Source organism: Paramisgurnus dabryanus, chromosome 9 (genome assembly GCF_030506205.2).
Source record: "Paramisgurnus dabryanus chromosome 9, PD_genome_1.1, whole genome shotgun sequence".
NCBI lineage: Eukaryota > Metazoa > Chordata > Actinopteri > Cypriniformes > Cobitidae > Paramisgurnus > Paramisgurnus dabryanus.
Genome location: NC_133345.1, coordinates 27,865,687 through 27,891,973, shown reverse-complemented (window position 1 = coordinate 27,891,973; position 26,287 = coordinate 27,865,687). Strand labels below are relative to the sequence as shown.

At 38.6% G+C, this 26,287-nt stretch overlaps 2 protein-coding genes across 2 annotated transcripts in view; one reads left to right on the top strand and one right to left on the bottom strand.

Annotated features, from left to right (window-relative positions):
• Window positions 1-2,645: 2,645 nt before the first annotated feature.
• On the bottom strand, window positions 2,646-17,382 carry mlycd (malonyl-CoA decarboxylase). The gene is made up of 5 exons (XM_065278795.2): window positions 16,767-17,382; window positions 9,294-9,406; window positions 9,057-9,213; window positions 8,265-8,417; window positions 2,646-3,764 (listed from the first exon to the last, which is right to left on the bottom strand). Exons 1-5 carry the CDS (start codon window positions 17,310-17,312, stop codon window positions 3,219-3,221), a joined length of 1,515 nt encoding a protein of 504 aa, XP_065134867.2. The 5' UTR covers window positions 17,313-17,382; the 3' UTR covers window positions 2,646-3,218.
• A 1,042-nt stretch (window positions 17,383-18,424) lies between these two features.
• LOC135769470 (DNA topoisomerase I, mitochondrial) overlaps window positions 18,425-26,287 on the top strand; it is a 34,433-nt gene continuing 26,570 nt past the window's right edge. The window contains exons 1-6 of the mRNA XM_065278796.2: window positions 18,425-18,604; window positions 18,916-19,061; window positions 19,854-19,935; window positions 23,257-23,309; window positions 24,282-24,407; window positions 24,768-24,849. Of these exons, the coding sequence (XP_065134868.2) occupies window positions 18,988-19,061; window positions 19,854-19,935; window positions 23,257-23,309; window positions 24,282-24,407; window positions 24,768-24,849 (417 nt within the window). The 5' untranslated portion in view covers window positions 18,425-18,604; window positions 18,916-18,987. The remainder of the gene's footprint in view (window positions 18,605-18,915; window positions 19,062-19,853; window positions 19,936-23,256; window positions 23,310-24,281; window positions 24,408-24,767; window positions 24,850-26,287) is intronic.

Sequence of the window (26,287 nt, the reverse complement as noted above, 5' to 3'; positions counted from 1 at the left end):
AAATCTTCAAATCACACAAATCTTTATCAAGTGGTGCTACCAGCACAGTAAACACATTTATTAGGCCATAATCTCCAACTGAATGCATGTGGGCTCCAATTTGTGCCTAATAACAATGTTGGCCATTCATTTTACCTGTACAGAAAAATCTACTATTGAATGGCTAAAAATATCAAATTTTTACACTTTATTTGTGGCTCCATTACAGGACTGCGAGAGCGTAAAACGAGAGGCCATCCAATTGAACTGTGCATCGCTTTTCATATCTCAAAGTCACTGAATAATGCAAAACTGGTTGAAGAGATTTTTGCTACTAAATAGGGATCAGATTCAGGCAAACTAATCCGGACCAGCAAACTTTTTGGATGCTATTCTGAGTTGCCATGGTAACCACAAGTATTTCCCATAGTATCACTTAACATTGCATCTGCTGACGCTATGGGGAACTCCTCCAATAGCACCAGCAGAAGCAATGTCTCATTCCTGTCTCTCAGGGAAGCGAGGTTACGATAGTAACCGCGACGTTATCCTACCTTGGGTCTGTGAACTGTCAAAAATAATGTTCAAAAAATTGTCCCAAGCTGTCACTAACGCAGTACTCTTTAAAACGGTCCTAATATGTTCTACAAAGATGCTACACTATGTACCTTTAAGATACTAATTTGACTCTTTAGGTGCAAAGGTGCACATGTTTGAAAGATTACTGCCCCAATGACAGCTAGGGACCATTTTCTGAAAGTGTGCGTCTTATCACATCTTGGGGTAAAAGGGATAGTAATAAAGGGATAGTTCAACCAAAAATTAAAATTTCCTCATGATTTACTCACTCTCAAGCCATCCTCGATTTATATGATTTGCTTTTTCAGACAAACACAATCAGAGTTGTACAGGGTTCCCACGCCTTAGTTAACTTCAAATTCAAAGACCTTTCAAGGTTTTTCCAGGTCCAATACCCTCAAATTCAAAGACTAAATATGGGGACACATTTCAAGTGAGAGCAAGGTTACATCGTGTTACCTTTTAAGATACATTGTTACAGTTCCCTTTCGATGGAACTCGCGCTGCGTCACTGCGGTGACACTTTGGGGACGCCTCCAGGGGTAAGTGAGTATGAATGTGTATATCAAATTCAACCAATTATGAGGCTTAACGACAAAGACAGGGTGACGCGGGAGCCAGAAAGTATATCGCTATCTAAAATATTGCCAAAGACGGCGTTACAGGGACGCAGGAAGTATGGCAAGGGAGATGCAGCGTCTCGTTCCCTTCTCAGGGAACAACAGTTACATACGTAACCAAAGACATTTTCATGTGTCAAACACAATTATGCAAAAAAGCATTTTGGTATGAATCAACATTCACATACATAAGATATAAGCATTTAAAGTGAACAGTTTAGCAGTATAATATTTTTATGATTACACTTACTACACAGGGAATAATATGGATTTTTCCAGAAAACGTCTTATATAAAATAGATTCAAGCACTTTCAGTGACCTGTATCTATGTGTATATTTTCAAAAACTTCCCAGGGCCTTGATTTTTTTTGCCCAGATTCACAATCTTTCAAGGATTTCAAGGACCTGTGGGAACCCTGGAAGATAAGCATGGCTGTAACAAGCTTTATAATGGTAGTAAATGGTGCTTTGAAGCCCAGAAAAAGTCTATCCATCCTTCACAGAAGTAATCCACACAGCTCCAGTGGGTCTTCTGAGAGCAATCGGTGCGATTTCGTAAGAAAAATATAATATACAACTTTATAAACTAAAATAACTACCTTCAAGTAACGACCAACATGCTTTCACAAGACTTTCACATGCGTTTTCAGATTATGACGTAGTGTCTCATCTCTCTCGTCTCATTTCTGCTATGTCTATGTTCTTCATCAAAAGCTGGAAACGCACTGTCTCGTAAATGCGCATTGCTAAAGGAACAATGGACTTTTTTGCACTTAAAATCAGAAGCACCATTTACCACCATTATAAAGCTTGAAACAGCAAGGACATTTTCTAATATAACTCCGATTGTGTTCATCTGAAAAAAGATAATCATATTACATCAAGGGTGAGTAATTTATGGGCTCATCTTCTTTTTTGGCTGGACTATCCCTTTAAGACATCCTTAAGCATTTTATGCATTGTTCTGTTTCCACTTCACACTCATCTTAAATTTACCATCAATTTATTTTAACTTTATTTTTTTACTACATTAATTTCTAGGATGGGGTACAAAGGGGAGTGGTGTGGAAGATGTGTGTCTCCCGTGAGACTATAAATGCAATTTCACAGTCAACTTACAACAGCTATGAAGAAAAAACGGAGGCTGAACACGATGGTCTGTTATCAGACACTAAAGAGGGCAGTCGTAGAGGAATAAAGTGATTGTTGAAGAGTGCTAAATCTTTTTAAACACTCCCAGTAAAGCCGCCTTGGAACGGATCTGGCCAAATGGGATAGGATCTGGCCCAATACGATAGCATACTGTCCTATGTTTAACTCTGTGTGTCCGTATATTCTTTTTAAAGGTTGTTTGAACATTCTCAATCACCCAAAATGAATCGAACCGCACTGTGCAGAGATAGAGATCGTAGCATGCTGAGATACCACACATCATGTTTACAACAAAAACAGAGCGAAAGAATCAGTTTGGGATAGTAAGCAGAATTTTATTCTCAACTTCACCCCAAAGAATAAATAAAATATCCGGCACAGGAACACATGAACATACAGACAGCCATTTCACAGTGAATCAGATAGGACTAATGCAGAAATCAAAACATCATTTATTACAGTGGCTTCATCTCACTCGCTCTCGCACGCTTTCTTAACGTGAAGACATGACAGGGTGTGCTAGACTTTCCATGCTTCATTACCTCCAGTCTTTCAAAGTGTAACACAAGTCCCCATCAAAATCAGCTACCAGCTAATCAAACGGAGACGTATCCAAGCGACAGAAGAAAAGGACTCGTTCAGACAATTATCCTTTCATAAAGAATATTTGGCACACGTTAGGTGAAAAACTCTTTATGACGTCACCGAATTGGTAGAAATTAGTCAGACTAACGTCAGGCTTTGTCTTTCAGAAAGTCACAATAAAGCTCTCCATCTCTGAACCAACCTAAAATTGTACTGAAATGATGACCTCAGGCTAATTCTGTGCTTAAACGCTCATCACAGCAGATCAACACATCTGTCCATTTGCGCAGCACAGTATAATCTCAGAGTTTGCTGTTCTTCTGGAACTGCGACACCAAGCCCAACACTTGCTCGGAAGCCTTAACGGCTTTATTTTGCAGGTAGGCGACGCTGTTTGTGCCAGTCTCGTGCAGGAAGTACCGGTAATTAACCATTATGCCGCAGGAGTTGGCAATTCCCCGAGGGCTGGTGTCCGCTTGCCAGTTTAGCCTCCACATGGTGGCGCCATTTTGAAGGTGAAAGTTAGCTACGGGGTTTAAGGCGTAACCCCGCCTTTTCTCTCCGTACAGGTACCAAGCACAAAGCCGCATCAGGACGGGTTCGAGAGTACGGACCAGGCGATCGGAACGAATCCACTCGCTGGTGCTGATGAGCCTGCGCAGCGCCTCCAAGGCCGGGGCTCCGGGTGCGGCTCCCGTCACATCCTGCACCTGTTTCCACTCCTGCTCGGAGAGGAGCTCCGTGGCACGTCCCTCTTTCTTGTGCTGGCCCAGAGCTCCATAAAGCCATGAGGAAAAGCCCGGTATGGGAGATAGACTGGAGAACTGGGCCATGTGGGGAAACTCGCTCTGCAGAGAAAAGTAAATAAAGACATTAGCTCTCTCATATAGTATACATATTTATCTATAGCTATATTGCACTGTTACGTTATAGGGTGTAAGAGGTATTCGTAACATTTTTATTTAAAAAAAATTATTTAATGTGTAAGGCAGGGTTCACACCAGACACTGTAGAGGTGGCAAGCGCAAGTGATTTACATGTTAAGTCAATGCAAAGATGCGATTAGGCATCCTGCGGCAGAACTTTGCCGGATTTCTGAGTCGCGTTAATCAATCAGGACCTTGCTGTAGTAGTGAAGTGATTACAGGAAGCGAGCGAAGTCTCAGCAGAGTAGCAGAAGCCCCTCCCATGACGCAATTTCTGCGCGAATATCTCGAATGACTAGAATTTCACACACGGCTTTCACGCACGAATGAAGCGAGAAAACTCAATTGTTCAAGAGTCGTTTTTGCCACCTGTTCCGCGGCTGGTGTGAATGCACCATTAGGCAATAAAACAGACAGTGGTGCAATGCAAAAATACAGTGCAAGGTTTTTTGATTACAGAGTGATGGTAATATATTTATATATTAAAAATGTTTAATTTTATATATATTTACAAATATTTACAATATGAAAAGTAACAAACAAACAAGCAAATTGAAATAGCGAATAGAAAATCCGCCCAATGCAAAACGGCAATGTCACATAATACATAGCAAAAACGTTTTTACGCTTGGTTGAGGTGGATTTCAGGCAATTAAAAAAAAGAATATGGTAATCGCAAAACTGCAATGAAATTTTTTTATGCATTTACATGTGTAAAAATAATTTTTTTTAAAGAACTGAGCCATGTGGGGAAACTCGCTCTGTAGAGTAAGGTAAAAAGACAGTTAGCGCTCTCATATAGTATACATATTTATCTATAGCTATATTGCAATGTTACGTTATAAGGTGTAAGGGGTATTCGTAACATTATTTATAAAAAAAATAATTTAATGTGCCATGCAGGGTTCACACCATATGCGGTAGAGATGGCAGGCGCAAGTGATTTACATGTTAAGTCAATGCAAAGACATTGTCAATGCATAGGCATCCTGCGGCGCATTCTGCGCGAATTAAGCGGTGCCGGGGGAAACGCGTGAATTGAAAAATCTGAACTTTGGCAGATTTCTGCGCTGCGTTAACCAATCAGGACCTTGCTGTAGTAGTGAAGTGATTACAGGAAGCGAGCGAAGTCTTAGCGGAGTCGCAGAAGCCCCTCCCATGATCTCGAATGACTAGAATTTTACACACGGCTTTCACTAACGAAGGAAGCGAGTAAACTCAATTGTTCAAGAGTCCAACTATGCGCGAATAGCACGTTTTTGCCGCCTGTACCGCGGCTGGTGTGAATGCACCATTAGGCAATAAAACAGACAGTGGTGCAATGCAAAAATCAGTGCAATGTGTTATTTACAGTGCAATGTGTTTGTTTTACAGAGTGATGGTAATATATTAAAAATATTTAATTTTTAATATATTTACAAATATTTACAATATGAAAAGTAACAAACAAACAAGCAAATTGAAATAGCGAATAGAAAATCGCAAAAACTTTTTATGCTTGGTTGATGTGGATTTCAGGCAATTAAAAAAAAAGAATATGGTAAATCGCAAAACTGCAATGGAATTTTTTTATGCATTTATGTGTGTAAAAATAAATAATTTTTTAATAATGCCGCTGTATGTTTGGTTGGAGGAAACAGAAGAAGAAAGAAGTGCTTTCGACTTCATGCGTTGTCACAAGAATCAACAAGCACATGACATCAAAATAGCACGAGAGCGATTCGGGAATCGACTGCCGTCATTTTACAAGTTTTTGTTGACATTTAAAAATTAAAGCTAAAGTTTTGCACAAATCTTTAATGGAAATGCAGGTTAAATCTTCATTTTTTTTTTATCTGTATATTTGTACACCACACAAATATACCCTCTGTTTCTCCTCATTCTTTCTTTCCTTCCCCTTATATTTCCAGTTGCACACAGTCCATTTGTACCAATTTAAAAGCCTTGTTGAACAAGTCCACCGTGTCTCTTTCTCTTCACCCACAAGGGCAAAGACACACTCATTTTGTCTCTCTTCTGTCCACATTCAACGAGGAAGAAGCACTGAGCAAACCAAACGTGTCAGACTGGCCCCAGAGGACAAGAGATTTTAAGTCTTTCACATCTCCAGTCCTCACGCCTTCCTCTCTCTCTCTCTCTCTTTCTCATTCTTTGCCATGCATCATTCCTTCAGATAGGCAGAAGTGAAGGAAGATAAGCATGTCCAAGGGTCACTTTTCATTCATCAAGTCAATTTACTGTAAAACATCGGTCAGCAACTTTGAAGTTGCGGAGAGGGAGAGAATAGAAAGTGCGGATGAGGACGGAGTGTGCGTAAGATAAAAAGCGAGTGCAGAAAAGGTCCCTCGAGTACTCGCTCAAAGACAACCTAACACTCCTTCTGTTCTCCTAAATCACAGTGTGACCTTTCTCCACCTCTTTTCCCCTCATCTATCATCCATCCATCACACCGAACGTTCCCCTGTGGCACGGCGAGTCACCTTCGTTCTTTCTTCAGCAGCAGGATAAGCTGGACTCTCACAGGTACTTAATACTTTCTTCCAATGTAACTTTGACACAAAATATCCACAAAACACTCCTAACCCTTTGCAAAGATGTATAACGTGAACCGCAGTTACGGATACTGTTACTAAAAAACATAAAAGGGTACACAATGGTTCTTCTATGGCCTGTATTGGTAACTATAGTGATGGTAAATTGACACAGATAGATTTGCAGACCAAACAAAAATCTCTGCACAATTTGCATGCAATAATATCTCTCAGCCCTCCATTTCCACCTCATACCCACATGCACTCATTCTCTCTCATCTGTGTGAAGCAGCGCACAGAGAGTCGCAGCCCTCGACTTAGAGCTCTTTACCGGGGTTAACCTCTATTACACAAGCAGCCATCCAGCACTTTGTTTCAGCAAAATTCCCACTGAAGCAAAACTCATCTGAATCTATAAACCTGAGAGCCTCTTGGGTTTTTTCTCGGTTTAATTCAGGCTTCATTTAGTAAAGAGGCGAGAGCACTGTGACACGCCATGTGTTCCTCTCACGTCATGTTATTGAGGGTGACAGTGGAAATTTTATTAGTTTGCCTGCTTTATTCCACCTTTAAGCTAGAAAGATTTGCAGAAGGACTATATTTGGCTGTAGGTGGCACTGTTGTGCAAAAGGATTATAAAGTAATAACAAGGATACCGGTACTTCACCCAAAAAATGAAAAATCTGTTGTTTTTTATTCTTCATTATGTTGTTCCTAACACATGTGACTTTCTGTCTCAATGTTATGCAGAATGTTATGTACAGTCAGTTTCATTGTATGGAGCAATGTGTGATGAAAGTGAAATGGAATTAATACTTTTTTCAACCGCAGAAGAAATTTGTGACCCTGGACCACAAAAACAGTCATAAGGGGCAATTTTTTAAACTTGAGATTTGAACATTATCTGAAAGCTGAATAAATAACATCCCATTGATGTATGGTTTGTTATGACAGGACAATATTTGGCTGAGATACAACTATTTGAAAATCTGGATTCTGAGGGTGCAAAAAAAAAAAACGAAATATTGAGAAATTTGCCTTTAAAGTTGTCCACTAATGAAAAATAATTTTGTGATATATTTACAGTAGGAAATTTACTAATTATCTTCATGGAACATGATCTTTACTTAAAGGAAAACCCACCGTTTTTCAATATTTTACTATGTTCTTACCTCAACTTAAATTAATACATACCTATCTTTAATCTTTGTACAGCGCCTTGTGAATGTGTTAGCATTTAGCCTAGCCCCATTAATTCCTTAGGATCCAAACAGGGATGAATTTAGAAGCCACCAAACACTTCCATGTTTTCCCTATTTAAAGACTGTTACATGAGTAGTAACACAAGTAAGTATGGTGGCACAAAATAAAACTTTTGTTTGGAGCCATAGGAATGAATGGGGCTAGGCTAAATGCTAAAACATTAAAGAAGCGCTGTACAAAGATTAAGTGCATGAATTGAAAAAAGATAGGTATGTATTAATTCATCTAAGTTGAGGTAAGAACATAGTAAAATATTGGAAAACTGTGGTGTTTTCCTTTAATATCCTAATGATTTTTGACCCATAAAACATATGGTTGGCTATTGCTACAAATAAACCCGTGCTACTTATGACTGGTTTTGTGGTCCAGGGTCACATTTGTATAAATGAATCCCATGATGTTTTTTTTTTTTAACTATGATAGAAAGTTGGTCTAATGTAAAAATCCCCCCATTTAACCCCACTTTTTTTAATTAAATATAAACGGTCAGATTAGCTTTGCAAAGTTTTCTGCATAATAAAATCTGCAATCATTTTTGCAGCTTTATTCAGCATAAACATATTGTGCAAACCAACAAAGAAGTAATTATTAAACTGCTCTTCATCTTAATCTAAGTGGGCGTTCCTACCTGCAGCTCACGGACCACCCTCTTGATGAGGTAATTTCCAAGCTCCACCCCCTGCAGCCCTGCTTGAGTGGATGAGATGGAATAGAAGATGGCCGTGTTGATTTTGTTCACATCCTCATCCGCATCTTGAGTGGCAAACTCTCTCACAATGCCCTGGGAAAATAAGAAGCACACAGTGAATAAATAAACTGACAGTGGAGAAGCCAAATAGACAATACTAACAAACTGCAGAAGTGCAGAACCATACGTCATGTGCGTCACATTTACATTGTTGTCACTAAAATAACAGAGATTGTGTTGTTTTAACACAACCATTTTTAAAATGTGTAACACCGCCACACTTTACAATTGATCTTGTTGTTCTTGCACCTGAATTTGCACAGTCTGAGTTTCAAGTCAAATGTTCAAGTCATCATCCATTCTTCTTAAAGGGACACTTCACCCATTTGCATGAAGCTTTGTATCGTTAAAACCCCAGTCATGTTTTTGAATGGTAATGCATCATTTTCTCAGTTGCCGCTGAGACAGGAGAAATACAGATTTCAGTGTTGCACTTCCTTCTTTCAATGATGTAAAAATCATAATTTTGCATCACTGAAAGAAGGAAGTCCAATATCTTTGTTGAGCGAGTGAGACTACAAACACCCCTTTTCTCGGTCAAATAGGCACCAAAATCTAAATATATTTTACATTTCGACTACAAATATGACACACTGTCAATAAAGATTAATGTTTCTACGGGTGAAATGCTCCTTTAATGAATATCATATGCAGTTTAAATTAGCGTTTTACCTGGATGTTATTTGCTATCTCCTCGGTGAGGGCGACATGCAGCACCACCAGAGGTTCGCCAGGCATGGATGCGTGAGTGAAGGCATAGCATCTCCTGTACGGCCCGACTCTACGTTTTAAATCAGTCCAGTTCCGCACAGGGTGGACCGCTTCATACCTGCAGGAACAGGTCGTGAAAAGCCGCCAAACACAGATGGTGAACAACACAGCATGTCAATGCAAAAAGAGAGCCCTTACTGGCTGATCTTCTGAAGGATTTCACACGGGGACTGCCACGTGATCCTTTCCAGACGGAGCAACCCAACTGAGAACCATTCGGACAGAAGACTCTTCAGGGTGCTGTTTAGATCCTATAACAAACAAAAAGAATGATGAACACAAAAATCACATCTACAGCATGACAAACTGAAGTTTTTAAAGCTGCAATTCATAACTTTTGCCTTTTCATAGGAAATACCCATTTATATAAAACTGCAGTTTATTGACATTATCCTCGAAATCCAACCGAATAGCTCAAATTATAAATAAATCTATTGGGGTAAAATAAGAAGACAGTTTTGAGCACTAATTGTTAACAGTAGTGAATATTTGCTTTTAATGCACCCTCAGGTTAGATTAAACCGTCAAAATATGAGGTATATGGTACAAAATGGACGAAACACTAAACTTTAAATTATTTATTAGACAAAATAATTTGGCAAAAAAAAAACAGTGTTTAAGTATTCTGGAATTTATTTCATTTCAAAAATGCATATTGGAAAAACCAAAAGCTCACAGGTAATAAAGGATTCTGTACATTGACTAAAATTTTATCTGCTATTAATTGTTGTTGATAATTCATAGTCACTGTCCAAGTTATGCCTTATTGTCTTTATAAACTTTGCACATTTTTGCACAAAAACACCAATGGAACATGCATACTGCTGATAGATAATAATATCGTCTATTGACAATAGTCAGACATATGGCTGATAGCGGGCCTTTATGACGATAGTTTTCATGCTTGCCAGTTATATTAAATTATTTTTCAATTAAAGTTTCACACTTTTTGCATGCGAGAGAGCTTGTTATCCGCGTGGCACATACTCCTCCTCGCACCTGAACTCATGCGGCATGGATTCATGAACACACGCGCCACGGATTCATTCTCACACCTGAACACATCCGGCACGGATTCATTCTCACACCTGAACACATCCGGCACGGGTTCATTCCCTCACCTGAACATATCCTGCACAGATTCATTCTCGCACCTGAACACATCCGGCATGGATTCATTCTCGCACCTGAACACATGCGGCACGGATTCATTCTCGCACCTGAACACACGTGGCACGGATTCATTCTCGCACCTGAACACACGTGGCACGGATTCATTCTCGCACCTGAACACATGCGTCACGGATTCATTCTCGCATCTAAACATGCCCGGCATGGATTCATTCCCGCACCTGAACATACGCAGCAAGGATTCGTTCTCGCACCTGAACACACGCAACACGGATTTATTCTCGCACCTGAACACATCCGGCACGGATTCATTCTCGCACCTGAACACATGCGGCACGGATTCATTCTCGCACCTGAACACATGCGGCACGGATTCATTCTCGCACCTGAACACACGTGGCACGGATTCATTCTCGCACCTGAACACATCCGGCACGGATTCATTCTCGCACCTGAACACACGTGGCACGGATTCATTCTCGCACCTGAACACATCCGGCACGGATTCATTCCCTCACCTGAACATATCCGGCACGGATTCATTCTCGCACCTGAACACATCCGGCATGGATTCATTCCCTCACCTGAACATATCCGGCACGGATTCATTCTCGCACCTGAACACATCCGGCACGGATTCATTCTCGCATCTAAACACGCCCGGCACGGATTCATTCTCGCACCTGAACACGTGGTAAAGATTCATTCTCGCACCTGAACTTGTAATACGCATGACTCTAACTTTTTCTCGCACCGGAGCTTGTAATAAGTGCAGCTCTGACATTTCTGTGCGCTAGAAAGGTTGTAAGGCACACAGGGGTTTAAAACCAGTAAATTGTTCCCACTCACTGACATGGAGGAAATTTTAGAGCATCTGGGCATCAATAACACGCTCTGATTAATGGCATAGGTTTAAGAAGGTAACAGTCATGAGTCATGACAGTGTTACCAGCTACCCTTAGACTAAATCAGCTTCTTTTTGTCCACCGATCAAGTGGCTTGTAATGAGTAAAAAATTAACAAATAAATAAACGAGTAAACTATTGCCCCCCCCATCGCGATCTCTCTGACTGCCAATAGGACGATCTCACTATGGGGCATATCACACAACACAATGTTTATGCCTCTTTGTTTAAAAAATATTAATAAAGAGTGAATATATCTGGGAACTGAATGGGACAGATAAGTCTTTCAGAAATTAGCAGATATTGACTGCACAGAGGCTAGCAATTTGCACATCCGTCCTAAAGGTACAATAGAAAAGGAGCCTGCAGTAATTCTAAAGGTCAGAAATTGGGTTTAAAAGGTCATGTTAACTAAATAATTATGTTATTTGGCACAAAAAATTTTAGACTAATTTTATAAGTGGCCTTCAGAGAAGAAACAAGAAATGCTAGAAGCGTGAAAATGCCTCCTTTGGTTTAATTTTTGTGCAAAACAACAATTTCCAAGAATACAGCTGGGATAATAATGCCGCCTTATTACGAAGTGTGCGACTATTGTCAATTTAATTAATACTGCGCCGGCACTTTCACAGAATCTGTAAACCAACACCACTATACTAACTACCAATTCATGCATTCAACTCATTTCCCTCTGCAGATCGTGTTTATGTACTCTCATTAGAGTTAGGGATCAGTATTAGCATCCATACGAGGATGTTGAAAGATGTTGGTGTAGTTCCAAGAACCGTTCCTTTCACATGAGATATGGTACTGGTCACCAGAGGGTCAGTTTTGTTTATAATAGTGATGAGCAACACAACATGCACTAGCAGCTTAAAAAAATCTACCCCTGTCCACTTTGCAGAAGCTTCTCTTAAATTAACTGCATGTGCAAATCTTCGCAAAAGCATCCGTGTATTTAGTCCATCTATAGGTTATGCATGTTAAGTCTAACCTCATAGCTTGGCTTTAGGCAAAAAGTTTATCTCGTATAAGCATTTCACGGGACCTTCGCCCTAAAATCCCATTCAGATCAGCAAACATAAATGCTTAAATATTGCCTGCCAAGTGATGTATGTAGAAAATAACCAATTTCATTGCGAGTCAGAGGTCTCGGCAGCCCAGGTCCGACAAAAAGGCGAAAAAGTTGCAAATGTAGTGTTTATTGTGAACAGGATAGTTGCGGAGAAAAGCGGTCCAGCCGGGACTGAAGTAAAGATGTAGTCTATAGCATTTTGGTTTTCTGTCTATCTCAGCTATACCAAGTGCAATTCACCGCCCGAGGCCGCCCAGAAGTCACAGTTCCACTTAACTTTAAACTCATCAAATCCTCTCTGGTCTGGAAAAATACTTTTTAAGCGTTTATCCGATGTTCTACTTTCAATTTCAGTGCAGCCAATAGCATTTATAAGTCTTTGCCCAGTAGAGTTATGTATTTGCTTACACGGCTAAATTTACTCTGAAGCAAAGCAAACTAAGTGGAATCTAACTTTGATATGTGCATTGCTGCTCCAGGCCATAACTTAACTCAAAGTGCTACACTTTGCTCTTTAATATTTTCTTGTGTGTACAAGAGAGGGGGAAATATCTAACTTGGACCAACATGAGCATCAAAGCAGATGGAGAGATCACAGATGATTTTTCCACAAAACCTGTACCGGCATGCTGAAACCTTTATAAAGGCCAGTGAATGGGCTCTCTGTGGCAGGAGTGCAAAATTTAATCGGATGAAGTAGCAAACATGTCAATGACCGCACCTGGACAGAGCCTAAAATTGGCTGACATTCACAGATTTTACTGATGTGACTGAAAATAAATGGGAGGGGCAAATGGAATAAATCTGACATTATTACGAAATAATATTAATAATAAAATGAGTACTTAGTAATGAAAGTCACTGTATAAAAGTCCACTTTGCTATGTACTGTACTTTAAAATAAACATATAATACATAAATGTCATGTGTCCAGGGTATACTTCAGCCAAAAATTAAAAACAAATTGGGTTTTGGATAAACAAATAATACCAATTATCTAAACATTATCTTTATTACAAATATGCACATTCACCCTCCCCTCATGCTCATTAATGTAATGCATCCAGATGTTTAACTTTGCAAAAGATTGTAAAAAAAAAAACGTTTCATTATTGTAAAACTGCATTGCCATGTATCCTCTCTCCAGACAATTATTTTTTCATTAAGAATCAAGAAACAATCAATACTTCCACAGTACACATTTTACCATTATATTTTCACATTACAGTAATGAGAATCGGATTACTGTGAAATATGACCCACGGCAGGTTTTATCAGATTAATCCACATAAAAAAAGAACTTAGGTCTATTAAAGCACCCGACAGTAACTTTAAATCTCTTTACTATTGCATTTACTGATGCATCAGTGCAGTTCTACTACATCGCTTTGCTGAAACCATTGAAAGGAGCTTGCTGACTGTCCAATACAATACAGACTTTGAGAAGTTATGCTGGACACCTGTTTAAGCCCAGACAGACTATGTCTGCTTATCGATTATATATCTAGAGATTCACCTGGCCAGGGATTCGAACTGACGTTTCTTTAGGGTCCTGATAAATCTTCTCAGGAGAACTCAGGACATGTGATTTAATTTTACTGCAGTGCTCTGCGTCTCAGTTGTTCTCTGTCTTGACCCATTATTGTCACTTTAATGCATTTTGCTTTGGCTGGTGGAAGGTGAGATAAACCATAGTTGGATAATAGATATAATATATTAGATATACACTAATGCAATTTATTATCTTGGTTAATTTTTAAATATACTATTGTTCTATGTAAATTCATGAAAGCATACTTTATATTTATTCGTAATACATTATAAGGTTATGTTGTACAATGCAAAATATGAAAATTGTGGAAAGTTTTATTACCAAAATTAAAGGGGCCATGTCACAAGACTTTAAAGATGTCAAATAAATCTTTGGTGTCCCCAGAGCACATATGTGAAGTTTTAGCTCAAAATACCATATCAATAATTTATTATAGCACGTTAAAATTGCCACTTTATAGGTATGTGCTGTTTTGGGTGTGCCCTTTAAAATGCAAATGAGCGGATGAAGTGCAAAACTGATCACAACCATGGTGGTTTGTTGTAATTGAAACTCAATTGTGCTGTGAATTTTTCTCTCTCTGCGCTAAATGGCAGTGCTGTGGTTGGATAGTGCAGATTAAGGGGTGGTATTATTATAATAAGAGCTCCTTATGACATCATAAGGAGAGCCAAATTTCAATTACCTATTTTTTCACATGCTTGCAGAGAATGGTTTACCAAAACTAAGTTACTGGGTTGATCTTTTTCACATTTTCTAGGTTGATAGAAGCACTGGGGACCCAATTATAACACCAAAACATGGAAAAAGTCAGATTTTCATGCCATGGTGCCTTTAAAGGGATACTCCAGCCAAATATCAAAATCACCCCATTATTTACTCACCCTCAAGCAATCCAAGATACATATGTCCATCATCTTTCAGACAAACACATTTGGAGTTATTTTAGTAAATTTCCTTGATTTTCCAAGCTTTATAAAAGTAGAAAACAGGGATTAGGTAACAACTTCTGACTTAACCTAAAAAAATGTGCATCCTGCACAGAGGTAACCACACGGCTCCAAGGAGTTAATAAAGGTTTTTGCAGCAAATCGATGCAATATTGTATGAAAAATATTCATATTTTAAACCTTATAAACTAAGCATGGGGTAAATTTGATATTTGGCTGGAGTTTCACTTTAATAAATGCTATAAAAAGATGTTTCATTGTTATGTCATTGCATTATGTCATGTTAACCAACTGAAACGTATTATAATGTATGTATAAATAAAGTTAAAGTTTGGCTTGTTGATCAATAGCTTGACAGTTCAGTGAATAACTAGAGTTATGTAATGCTAATAAAGGCATGGCTTCCACTTGTAAATAAGAGCTATATCCAGAAAGAATGAATGTTGAAACTGGTAACCAAAACCCCCACCATTTTGCACACCATCTAATTTTTAACACACAATGTCCTTTAGAGAGGAACTGAGATAAATATTTAACTCATGCTGAGCAAGCACTTCCTAATTATTAGACAGATTTTGGGAAACATCCTTACCAGAAATCTGGCTGTTTGACCTACTGTCAATAACTAGTAAGACATAAAGCACATAATGATTATGTTGATGAGGTCCTGTGTGCTGGAGATGTGCCAATGCGATCTTTTTAAAGCGTTCTTTAGGGACATATATAATATAATATAATATAATATATTATAGAGCGAGAGAAACATAAAAGCCACACAGGAAGCTGTTCAAACAATCACTATTAGGTAAAGAATCTTGCTTTGTTCGCCTACAGTTTTTTTTTTCAATTTATCTATTAAACTGCATCATTGTGTGTTATCAGTTACTTTGTGAAGTCTCTTAACTAAAACATCACATTAGCTCTGCTGCCATGAAGACCAAGAAACAGGCTTTAAAACTTAAAAGCTGGAGAAAGCTATATAGAAAGCTATATAAAAGGACTGGCAAGACTTTGAGGAGCACTTGGAAGTCATCTGTAACAAAACAGAAAAAACATTCCATCATCCAGGCATTGAGTCTGAAGTGCCTGCCGAATAAACATAAGGACAAGAGGTGGTGTGCAAGTGACCCATAGGTCAGCCACAACACAAAAAAGTTGCACATCTCTTTGGTTGATATGGAAAACAGTCCGGACTTAAATAATCTAGTTGCACTTCACAGATGGCATGTTTCTTGAAGTGTTAGAGATGCTAAAAATTTGAAAGCTCACTTTTGAGAAAGGTGTCACACCTGGAGTTTGCTAGGCAACACGTGATAAAATCTCAAATCAAGGCTAAAATAGAACAAGTGTTGCCATTAAGGGCAACACATATAAGGCCAAATACAGGACAGTCCCTGAGGAAAAACATGCAGTAAAACTGTGAAGGAATGGTATGGGGGCACTTAAAACTGTGATAACTGTTCTCTGAATAATAGCAATCTACTGTACACTATTACAATACTTATTTAAAAAAAAAGTTTTTAAAAAGTGTTTTATTAAAGTAGTTTCACTTGACTGTATTTGTGCATGTTGTGATAAAATAGAAGTCACAGGACCAAAATATGAGGCACAGTTGGCTTATAACATTTCAATATATCACATGTATCCATGACGTCATGATTTAAATCAAAATAACATCTCATAAATTCAAAAAGATTTATATTTGGCAGCAGTGCATCATGATTTGCGTCAGAGAACTAAAAACTGAAATGGGACAAAGGTCATTTGGATCCATGTACTAATAACTGATATGGGACAAAGGTCATTTGGCCCCATAAACTATAGACAAGTGAAGCCAGACATCCAAAGTAGAGGAAAGGTCAGATCACATGCTCACCACCTCATAACAAAAACCCATGGTAGGAATGCAGTATACACAGTGACACCATCCAAAAGCCAATTTAAGCTAATAACTGTGACACTCATAGATCATGGAGCAATGAAATTACGAGTATTTACCCTCATGTGTGGGCTGTCACTCATTTTTGAGGATGCAAACTCGATGAGATCTGCCCGGAGGTCCACCAGAAACTTCACACCGCCCTGAACCCTACTGATGTGCGTAAGCAAATGTCGGTACCGGGGTGTTAAACTGTACCGAAGCCTGTCCTCCGCCTGCAGGATGGTGGCGAGATCTCGCCCCTGAGTGTCCAGCAACTTCCCAGCCAGATCCGAGACCCATTTGTGGTCCACACCAAAATCACGAGACAGCTTCTCTAGAAACTCTAGTCTCTGCTCTTTGTCTAGACATTTGTAAAAGTGCATGAACTCCAGACTGTTGGATTCGGATGGAGGTGGAGATTTTTCTCTCATTTCATAGGTGGGCAACTGGATTACTGCCTTTCTTAAGATCTCTTCCATGTTAGTGCGCATTGCGATGGTGGTGCAAGGAAAAATGTTTCCTAACTTGAAAACCCTGAGACCCACAATCGTTTTTGAAACAGCCCCGTGTCGATAAGACTTTAGTAAAACACGCAGGGGTGTATATAAGTGGAATAGCGTCATTGCAAGCAAGCACGGGACAAACGCGTACCAAAATAAACCTTGTATACAATGTTACAATGCATGCACATCCACTTCCGGTATTTCTTAAAGGAACCGCGCAACCGTCATAACTCGTGAGGCGTGTTTTTAGACTCTTACAACACCACAGGATATAATTCCTCAGGCTTACTAAATGTAAATAAGAAAGATTAAAACGGGTAGCTGTCAAATAAAACGGATGGTTTTTATAATACAAAATAAATTTTAATGTACAATTTGTGTACATTAAAATTTAAGTAGTTTTTTTTCCTTACAATAAACAATACTGGTGTGCATCTTGAAACAAAACAATGGCACAGATATATGTTAAGATGTGTCAATACAAGGTATTTTATGCATTTTAGTCTATGACAACGGCAGCTCAAGGATACGCCCTGTCCAGGAAAGGGAATTGCTGGGGATAAATGTTTTATAGCCGTATATTTTTTAAGATACAAATATATGTTAGTTGTGATGCGATAACAATTAAAACATATCCAACAAAAAGTTGATTACAGCAGTTAACAAAATAGAAAGTATACAAACCAACGGCGATAAAATAAGTCAAAGCAGATATTATATATGGGGTATCATTATGGGGAATTATAATAATTCGAGCAATGATTATGAGGCATTCAATACCCCATACAGTTATATATCTAAAAATGTTTCCTGAGAAATAATAGCCTACATCTGTGCATTGTCCCTGGGCGCACGTCATTCAAACTTTTATAATATTCCAGTATCACTTTGTTTGTAATGATTGTTCCTATATTTTTTACTATTTTGATCTAACATTGAGCCACAAAGAAAATTGTGTTAGGTAGCGAGGGTCTTTACGTGATGACGTGAAGAACGAATGATTTAATGCGTGTTCGACCTCATGCAGCACTGCGCAGATCATTTGATGTATGACGTCATAGTACCGCGAGAACGACTGAAGCACTGTGGTTTTAAATCTCTCTCGCGATATTTTGATGCCAATTGGTCGGTGCATCGCCGCATGAAGTCGAACTCACCACCTTTGTTTGTTAATTCGGTTTGGTTGGATCGCGTTGATGCAAAAGGAATCGCAGCAGCATATTATAGCGTTCACATACATTTTAAATACTTGTTTTAAATTATTCTTTCAGTAAAATGTCCGCGGACCTCTAAAATATACACAATATTTAAAGATACCAAAACCTGAATGCACGGTTGATCGACTTCGTTTGAACTTCATTTGGAGGGCAACGTTAATCGCTCGTAAGACACGTTATCTGGTGTTCAATAAAGTGAGTAATAAACACACACAACCCTACAACTTAGCTTTTTAAATCGTTTTATTCTCATAAAAATGATTGGTTTATCGAAAAAGACCTCCTTTCCAGCAAGTTCACAGTGCCACGAGTAAACTTATCAATTGCGTGGTTAAGTACCGCGTGCTTAGAGAGTGCCGCTTGATGATCTGTTAAATATTTTTAGTATTAAATATATTTTAAGAGCAAATATCATGTTTTTTGTATATTTAACGCAACTTTATGCTTTTTGTTGGGTTAATTTGCCAACTTGTCTAGTTATATAACTAATCTACCTTCTGTTCCAGGACTGTTGTGACTGACAGTGTGAAACTGCATTGCCCAGATACTTCTGCATTGCTTGGCATTAAGTTTCAGTGATGGCAGATGACTTTTCAAAAGCTATGGAAAAAGAGCTGAGAGATGATCCCCGCTCAAGTGGAGATGCACTTGTGTGAGTACAGCTGTTATTTCCATTGCATACACCCCTAGGCCCTTAGAGAGGAGCATTAAACATCATACACAAATGTTGCATCTCCAACCCCATCACATCTTCAAACACTTGTCCAAATAGCTTAGAGGAGCTCGATCTTGACTTACAGCCGCCCTGTATTTGTACTCATGCTGGCACACATTGCATTCAAATGTGCATATTATCACCATCCTCCCAGTTTTGTATGCAAGTGCACTGGTGAACCAAATACTATTTGTTAGTCATCTGAGAACAAGCACCATTTAATAACAACACAAACAACAGCTGCACATTATTATACACTGGGCTGCACTTTGCGTCAGGAACGCCTTTCGTGTTGCCACGAAAGATGGAGACAAATTGAGCCAACAAATGATGTGCACCAGAAATCGTAAATCTAATGAAGTGTAAAGTGAGCAAGAGAGCATGCATTTATTATTCAGAGAGTTGTACTCCATCTTCTTTATGAATAAATGATTTTACTTTGATATTTAATGCGGTTAGTCGACGCCGCAATGCCGGGAACATTCATCCGTTTCTGGCTCTTATAATTAATCTAATGAAAAACACCTGTAACTGATGCTGACAGCAGCCTGTTGTGAAGAGACCTGTCACACAGTCCAGTGAAGGGAGACGTTTGTTTGGGAAGAGATAATGCGGACTCAGAACTCTCGAGAACTGATGGCCTTTTCTATTTCCACACCTCCATTCTTTTCCATTGAACGACCTGCTTTTGTCTCCTGCTCTTCACGTCATCTCTGTGTTCCTCTGCAGCCTAAAGCCCAAGAAAAAGAAAGCAAAGGCCAAAGCGAAGGAGAAGTCCCCGCAGGATGGAAAGAAGAAAACGCACAGAAAGGTAGTTTCTCAATGTCACCATTAATTTTCCTTTCGTCATGCCCCTGGGATTCTCACTTCAGGTCCGGCTTAATTAAGAGCCGCTGTTAGCTTTAGTGCAAAGGGATATTTATGCAGACGTATCATTCAGAGCTTTCAGCTTTTTGCAATAGGCTACGGAGACAACGATATAACAAGAAAAGACTGGTAAACAGCATAATTAGTCTGTGAGCATTGCTTGCCAGGTTTCGTCACTTTTAGGCATCATGAAATCTTGCAAATTTCTGTTGTCTGTGTTTAAGTTTAGGTGTAACCTTGATGCATTGAAACCCTCTAAACTGTCTAAACAACTGTTCATTAGTAGCACATTACACAACCATTGGGGTGTTGATGTTTCTCTAATGTGTTCCTCTTAACTACAGTGCCTATGGCTTGTCTTCGCCATTTACTTTGAAGGCAAGGCCTTGATCAGGATGTCGAATGTGGCTTTAAAAAGCTAAACCTTCCCAATTCAGGACAGGCATCCTCAGAAGTGCTCATTATGTGTGAACTTTAGTCGTACTATTTTGCCATTATGTAAGCTTCAGTGCAACACACTTATGCCATGCAGATATTTTTAAAGTGGAATATGATTCTCCTTGACACCTCCGGGCTGTGGTTTGCAGGGTACCCGCGGAGTCTTAAAAGTCTTGAAAAAGCATTGAATTTCATTTTCCCATATTAAGGCCTTAAAAGGTATTGAATTTCACCTCAAAGTCTTGAATTTTTCACGGAGGTCTTAATTTTTCAAATGATCAATATATTTATATGCTGTTAATTCAGACACAAAACTCGCGTGCACAAAAACCATGCGCGAGCGACAGATACGAGCGCAGAACACTATCCATGTTTGGAAAAGCATCTTAGCGAGCGCGCAGAACACTATTCACGCGCGGCAAAGCATTCTCGCGTGTTCACAGTGACAGAACACTATTTGCGCGCTGAAAAACGTCCTCCCGAGAGCGCACCTCTGTTCAAAGCACACAAATGCAGTCACGCGAGCAAAGTAAAAAGTTAAGTAAAAAGGCTGGGATGAGCGCTCGTTCGACTCTCTCTATGCGCTCGCAGCTGCACAAGAGCACTTGCTCGATCAAGTTGACTTTGGGACTGTGGGGGCGGGCCAATGACGGGTGTCCTCGCACCTGTGATTGGTTGTTTGATTTAATCATTGACACACACAATCTTCTGTTCCACAATTCGTCTCTAGTAAAGAGAAGACACGTTTTAATATGATCATTGTGTCGGAGAAGGTCATTTATACAGTATGTTAAACAATAGTCTTGTGTGATCCATGCAATAAGAAGCTGCAACAATAACGCAAATTTGAAAGCTATTATATATTTTGTTTACTGTTAAATTAGATAATATCAACTTGCAATACATATATACATTGTCACACTAAGTTAGCATTAGAAAACTTTAGTATGGTCCTGTATAAAGATTAACAGAAAAGATTGACAGAAAAATATCTATATATGAGCTTGTGTCCAGTTTTTTGTTTAGTGCAGTGAACAGATCTCTTGTCTTTTTAGGGTCACAATAGCATTACATTTTAATTTGTTGTTGTGTTTGAGGGGTTTTTGTTTCATTTGCCATAATATGGTTAATTTTGTTTGTCAGTATTATTCTGGTTCAGAGCATTACTGATGAGTGTTATTAGATGCTGTTATTATCTTAAATATATTTAACAGCAAAAAATGAATACCTTAAAATTGGTGTTATTGTTTGGTTTGCAGCTTATTTCATGGATCAAACAAGGCTATTGTTTTAACATAAATTACCTTCTCTGACATAATGGTCATATAAAAACGTGGCGGGCTGCACAAGATAAAGAGGAGGGCCACATGTGGCCCCTGGCCCTCCAGTTGCCCATCCCTGATTTAGGGATTTTCAAATTTACAATAAATGTACATTTAAATCTATTAAATCTATTTGATTGTTGGTTTTGATTGTTGGGTAAAGATAAGGGTTAGGCCATTTGGGCCTTGGACTCAGCCTTTCAGAGGCATGTTGTCATGAATGTTCAAACACTTGTAAATAGTAATTATTTGAGCTATATTACGTTATTTAAAATGATTTATTCTACTCGAATGGGTGCGATGTAGGTATTAAATTTCATTTGAAGTGGTATTAAAAAGGTCTTAAAAAGCCTTGAATTTAGGTTTGACAATCCTGGGGGTACCCTGGGTTTGGCTTCATGTGACCTTGACAGCTTTTCCCTAAAGCAGGTTGTGAGCCATGAAGTGCATTTGCATTCACAGAATAAGCAGATAACTATCAAAAATCTGCTGAATGAAACCTGTTTTATGGGTTACATGCAAATCAATAAAACGGTTGTGCAGAAAACTGCATTTACATGGGATTTGTCACAACCTATAGTACATTTAGGCCAAATTGTCCATAATGGCACTTCATGTGGACTTTCGGTGTGGTCTTTGGCAAAGCCCGACCACCTGCAGGCTCCGCACACTTTACCAACCCAGAAGTCCATGCAAAAAATCAATTAGATGACAGATGGGAGGAGTTCACACTGATGGGCAACTTCTCTTCCTTTTTCTGGTGTGACACTCGAGTCTGTCCCAAAATAGGACTCAATTTTCAAGGGTCCCTAAGGTCTGGACTACCTGATGTCATCAAACTGTGGACTCTGAGGAAGTCCCCAACTCCGGAGTGTGCCATTTGGGACAGGGCCATAGTCATTCAAAAAACCATTGGGAAATCTGTGCACACCAAAGCATTTAAACGTGGCTGAAAATGCCAGTCTCCCCAGCGCGCAGTGCATTTTTTTTTTTTACGTTGCACTTCCAACGCTTTGATGTATCTTAGAGGGATAGTTCGGCCAAAAATGATATTAAACCGAGATGCATATGTCCATCGTTTTTCAGACAAACACATTTTCAGATATTTTATAAAATGTTTTAGATCTTTCAGTTAATTAAATGTGAAGTTACGGGGTCCCATCCTTCAAGTCCAAAAAATGTGCATCCATCCTTCACAAAATAAATCCAAACGGCTGCAGGATGATAAACAAAGGTCTTCTCGGACAGCCTGGGGGTGAGTAAATCATGGGTTTAATATCATTTTTGGCCGAACTATCCCTTTTAAGCTATACTGTTGTATCTCTTTTCATGTCTGCAGAATCTGTAAATGTTACATGAGCTTTAATTTTAGCAGTTTCTCTGCCAATTGCATGAGTCAAGCACAATATCAGCAAATGTAATAAAAAATTATATTTAAAATAATGACTACCCATGTGATCAAGGACGACAATTCAAAAGCATTTCCTGGTGTGTTTATCTTTCAGAGGAAATCTAGTGAAAAGGAGAGCATGGACTTTGAAGAAAGTGGTGACAGAAGGTACACTGGAACTCTGATGATATTTTTAGTAGCGTCTCCTGCACATCAAATATCCAAATCCAGGCTTTGATTTAGAGAAATGACCCCAGCAGCCAGCAGCTGCACTTGGAAATGAGTTTTAATCCACTTACGATTCAAATATGCAATCACACATTTTTTTTCTCGCGTTTGGAGTTGATGAAAATTAATTCTGATGATTTGGACGTGCCCAATTCTGGACAATATCCATTCCGATTTTCTCGCTGCATTGGCTGTCTTTCAGAAAATTAATTTATTTATTGGAAAGAAAGCTGTGGCGTGTCAGTAAAGTAATAAGTGAAAAGCTCTCATAACTGTCTAGATGGGCGAAGATTCTGGGCCGGGGAGGGGCTTGCATAGATTGAAGCCTGATGCTTTGGTTATTAATCTGCAAAAGCAAACATTTAATGTAAAAGATTATGGATGTGCGCTCTTCAGATATTCCATCTGTCTCTCCCAAACTGCTTTGCAAAAGTTGAACCATCTTTGGTTGAGTATGTCCGTGTCTGGCTGACGGCACGTCTCTAATCAGGCACGGTGACAATCAGACGCTTTGTAAATCAAATCCTGTCGGTGATTGCTGGAAGGAGACTGATTTACGTGACTGAGGTCACGCTTGAAACCTCTAAAGGTGCCCGAGTGCTGTTCTTAACACTTAATCTATCCCAGAAAGTTTTCCACTGGATTGAATAATTTGTTGCGGTAATTCTAATTAATTGATTTGGTCTGCTCACCTCCCACCATATCTGAATCATGCTTTATGGAAATTGAAGCTCGCGTCTCTCCGCAATTATCCTTGTGCATTATTACAGTAATTATATAATTATCATCAATGGCCATTAGGCAACATTGCGTAATCACAGTAATTTTGTCATTTTCATTGGTCAATAAATGTTTTCCTTTTGGGTTTTTTTAGGCTTTCAAATGTGTTTTTTGGCATTGTGTCTCGGTTAGGCTCCAGCTGGATGTGAAGCAAGAACTACAGGATGATCCAGATTTCGTCGCCGAGGGGAAAGGGAAGAAAAGGAAAAGAAAGAGGGAACACGCGGATGGAACTTCATCTAATTCAGAAGCTCCTTTGTAAGTGTTTTGTGGTTCTTGGTATAGAATGAATGAGTGATGATTAAACAAGCCTTATGCATATTCATACTAATAGGGATTCCCTTCATAGATGTTTATATATGTATATATATTTTTTGTGATTTATAATGTAAAGAACGTATATATAAACTTTGATATCTCATAATTAGATTATGATTATTTGTCCTGGATTTTACAGACATGATCTTGTGTATGTAGTTCTTTGTTTTTTTTTTGTTTGTTTTTTTGAGTGTAGTAGAGATGCAATATGTAGAGGCACAGAAACTGATTTAGACTGAATTTGTGCGTTATTATTGGAAATGGGAGGTAAAAATGGACACTTGCTTTTGTTTTTAAAAGGCCAAAAAAGAAGAAGAAAGTTGTTAAGGAGGAGGGGCAGGTAAACTCAACAAAGAAGGTAAAGAAGGAAGCAAAAGACAAGGTTGGTTTTACCCAGAATACAATAACAGCATTTTAACAGATTATATAGAGAAATGTGTGACAAAGGACTGAAATATTACATTTCTGAAACGCATCCGAAAATGTAGCACTTAAGGTGATTATGCGCCATGCAGGTTTGGTTTTATTTGAACATCTTCAGCATGTTATTTTGTTTCGTTAAAGTCTTTATTGTTACTTAAAATGTGATTTTCCGGGAATAAATGTGTTTTAGCACTTTGTGTTTGCACTTTACTGTATGAATAACACAAATGTCATTCATTCGTCTTTTACTATTTAACTAAACTGGCATCTGCAGGTCAGCATCAACTTTGTCTTTACAATTACCCTTCAATCTGATGGATTTAGGAGACCGTGTCTAGAAAGTGATTGCCTGGAAAGCCATTATTTTCTTTAACAATTGTTGCTCTGCTCCCTTGATAATCATTTTAGAGCTGCAGAGAGCAGTTTTGGGGAACATTTTCTCATGCGGGGCTCAAAAATCGTATTCTCAGGAGACCATTTACTGGTTTTGTTTTGAGCTTACTGTGAAAAGAATGAGGTCTAAAATGCAGACTGGATGTGTGCAGACTTAATTTAGCTTGACTATTGTGTGCATCAAGTTTTTCAAGTAATTCTAAAAGTAAATGTCTAATCATGACAGACCCTCAACATTCATACTAGAACAGTTGGTTTTGAAAGCGGTCTTTTGTCCCTTTTTCATCATTTTAACAGGAATGTTTTGATTCACCTCAAATTGGCATACAAATTCTCAATGGCAAGGTTCACACATCCTGTTTTGATTGTTTTACAAATTGTTAACTGTTCACCTGAGAGTGTTAATCACCTGTCACATAGATCACTTTGGGGTGTTAAATGTTTTTCTTTAAGTTGCTATGTAGGTGATGCGTTCAATTAATGTTGTACCTGCAATTTTTTAAGTCGTAACAATTTTTTTCATCTGCTCATGGAGTTATAGGCGCGATTTTCCCAGACAGGGCTAGACTAAAATGCATGTTTGAGGTGCCTTCATTAAAAAAGACCATGTACTGACATATCTTAACATATATCAGTGCCATTGTTTTGTCTCAAAATGCAAACCAGTATTGTTTATTGCAAGGTTTGTTTGTAAAAACTACTTAAATTTCGTAATATAATGAAGGTCTATTTCTGGAGTATCAAGTTTAAAGTCCCAATGAAATCAAAACTGATTTTATTCTTTTGAAAATTATACTACTGTGTTTAATATAAACAATTTATCTGTGCAAATCATTATTTTAGAAAAATTAATGTGCCGTCTGCGGATGTACTTCCACTCCTAGTGGCAATCATTTTCAAATGACGTTATTTAGATGGCCTGGGCAGGAGCATCCGTTAAAGGATTAGTACATTTTCTTTAAAAAATCCAGATAATTTACTCAACACCATGTCATCCAAAATGT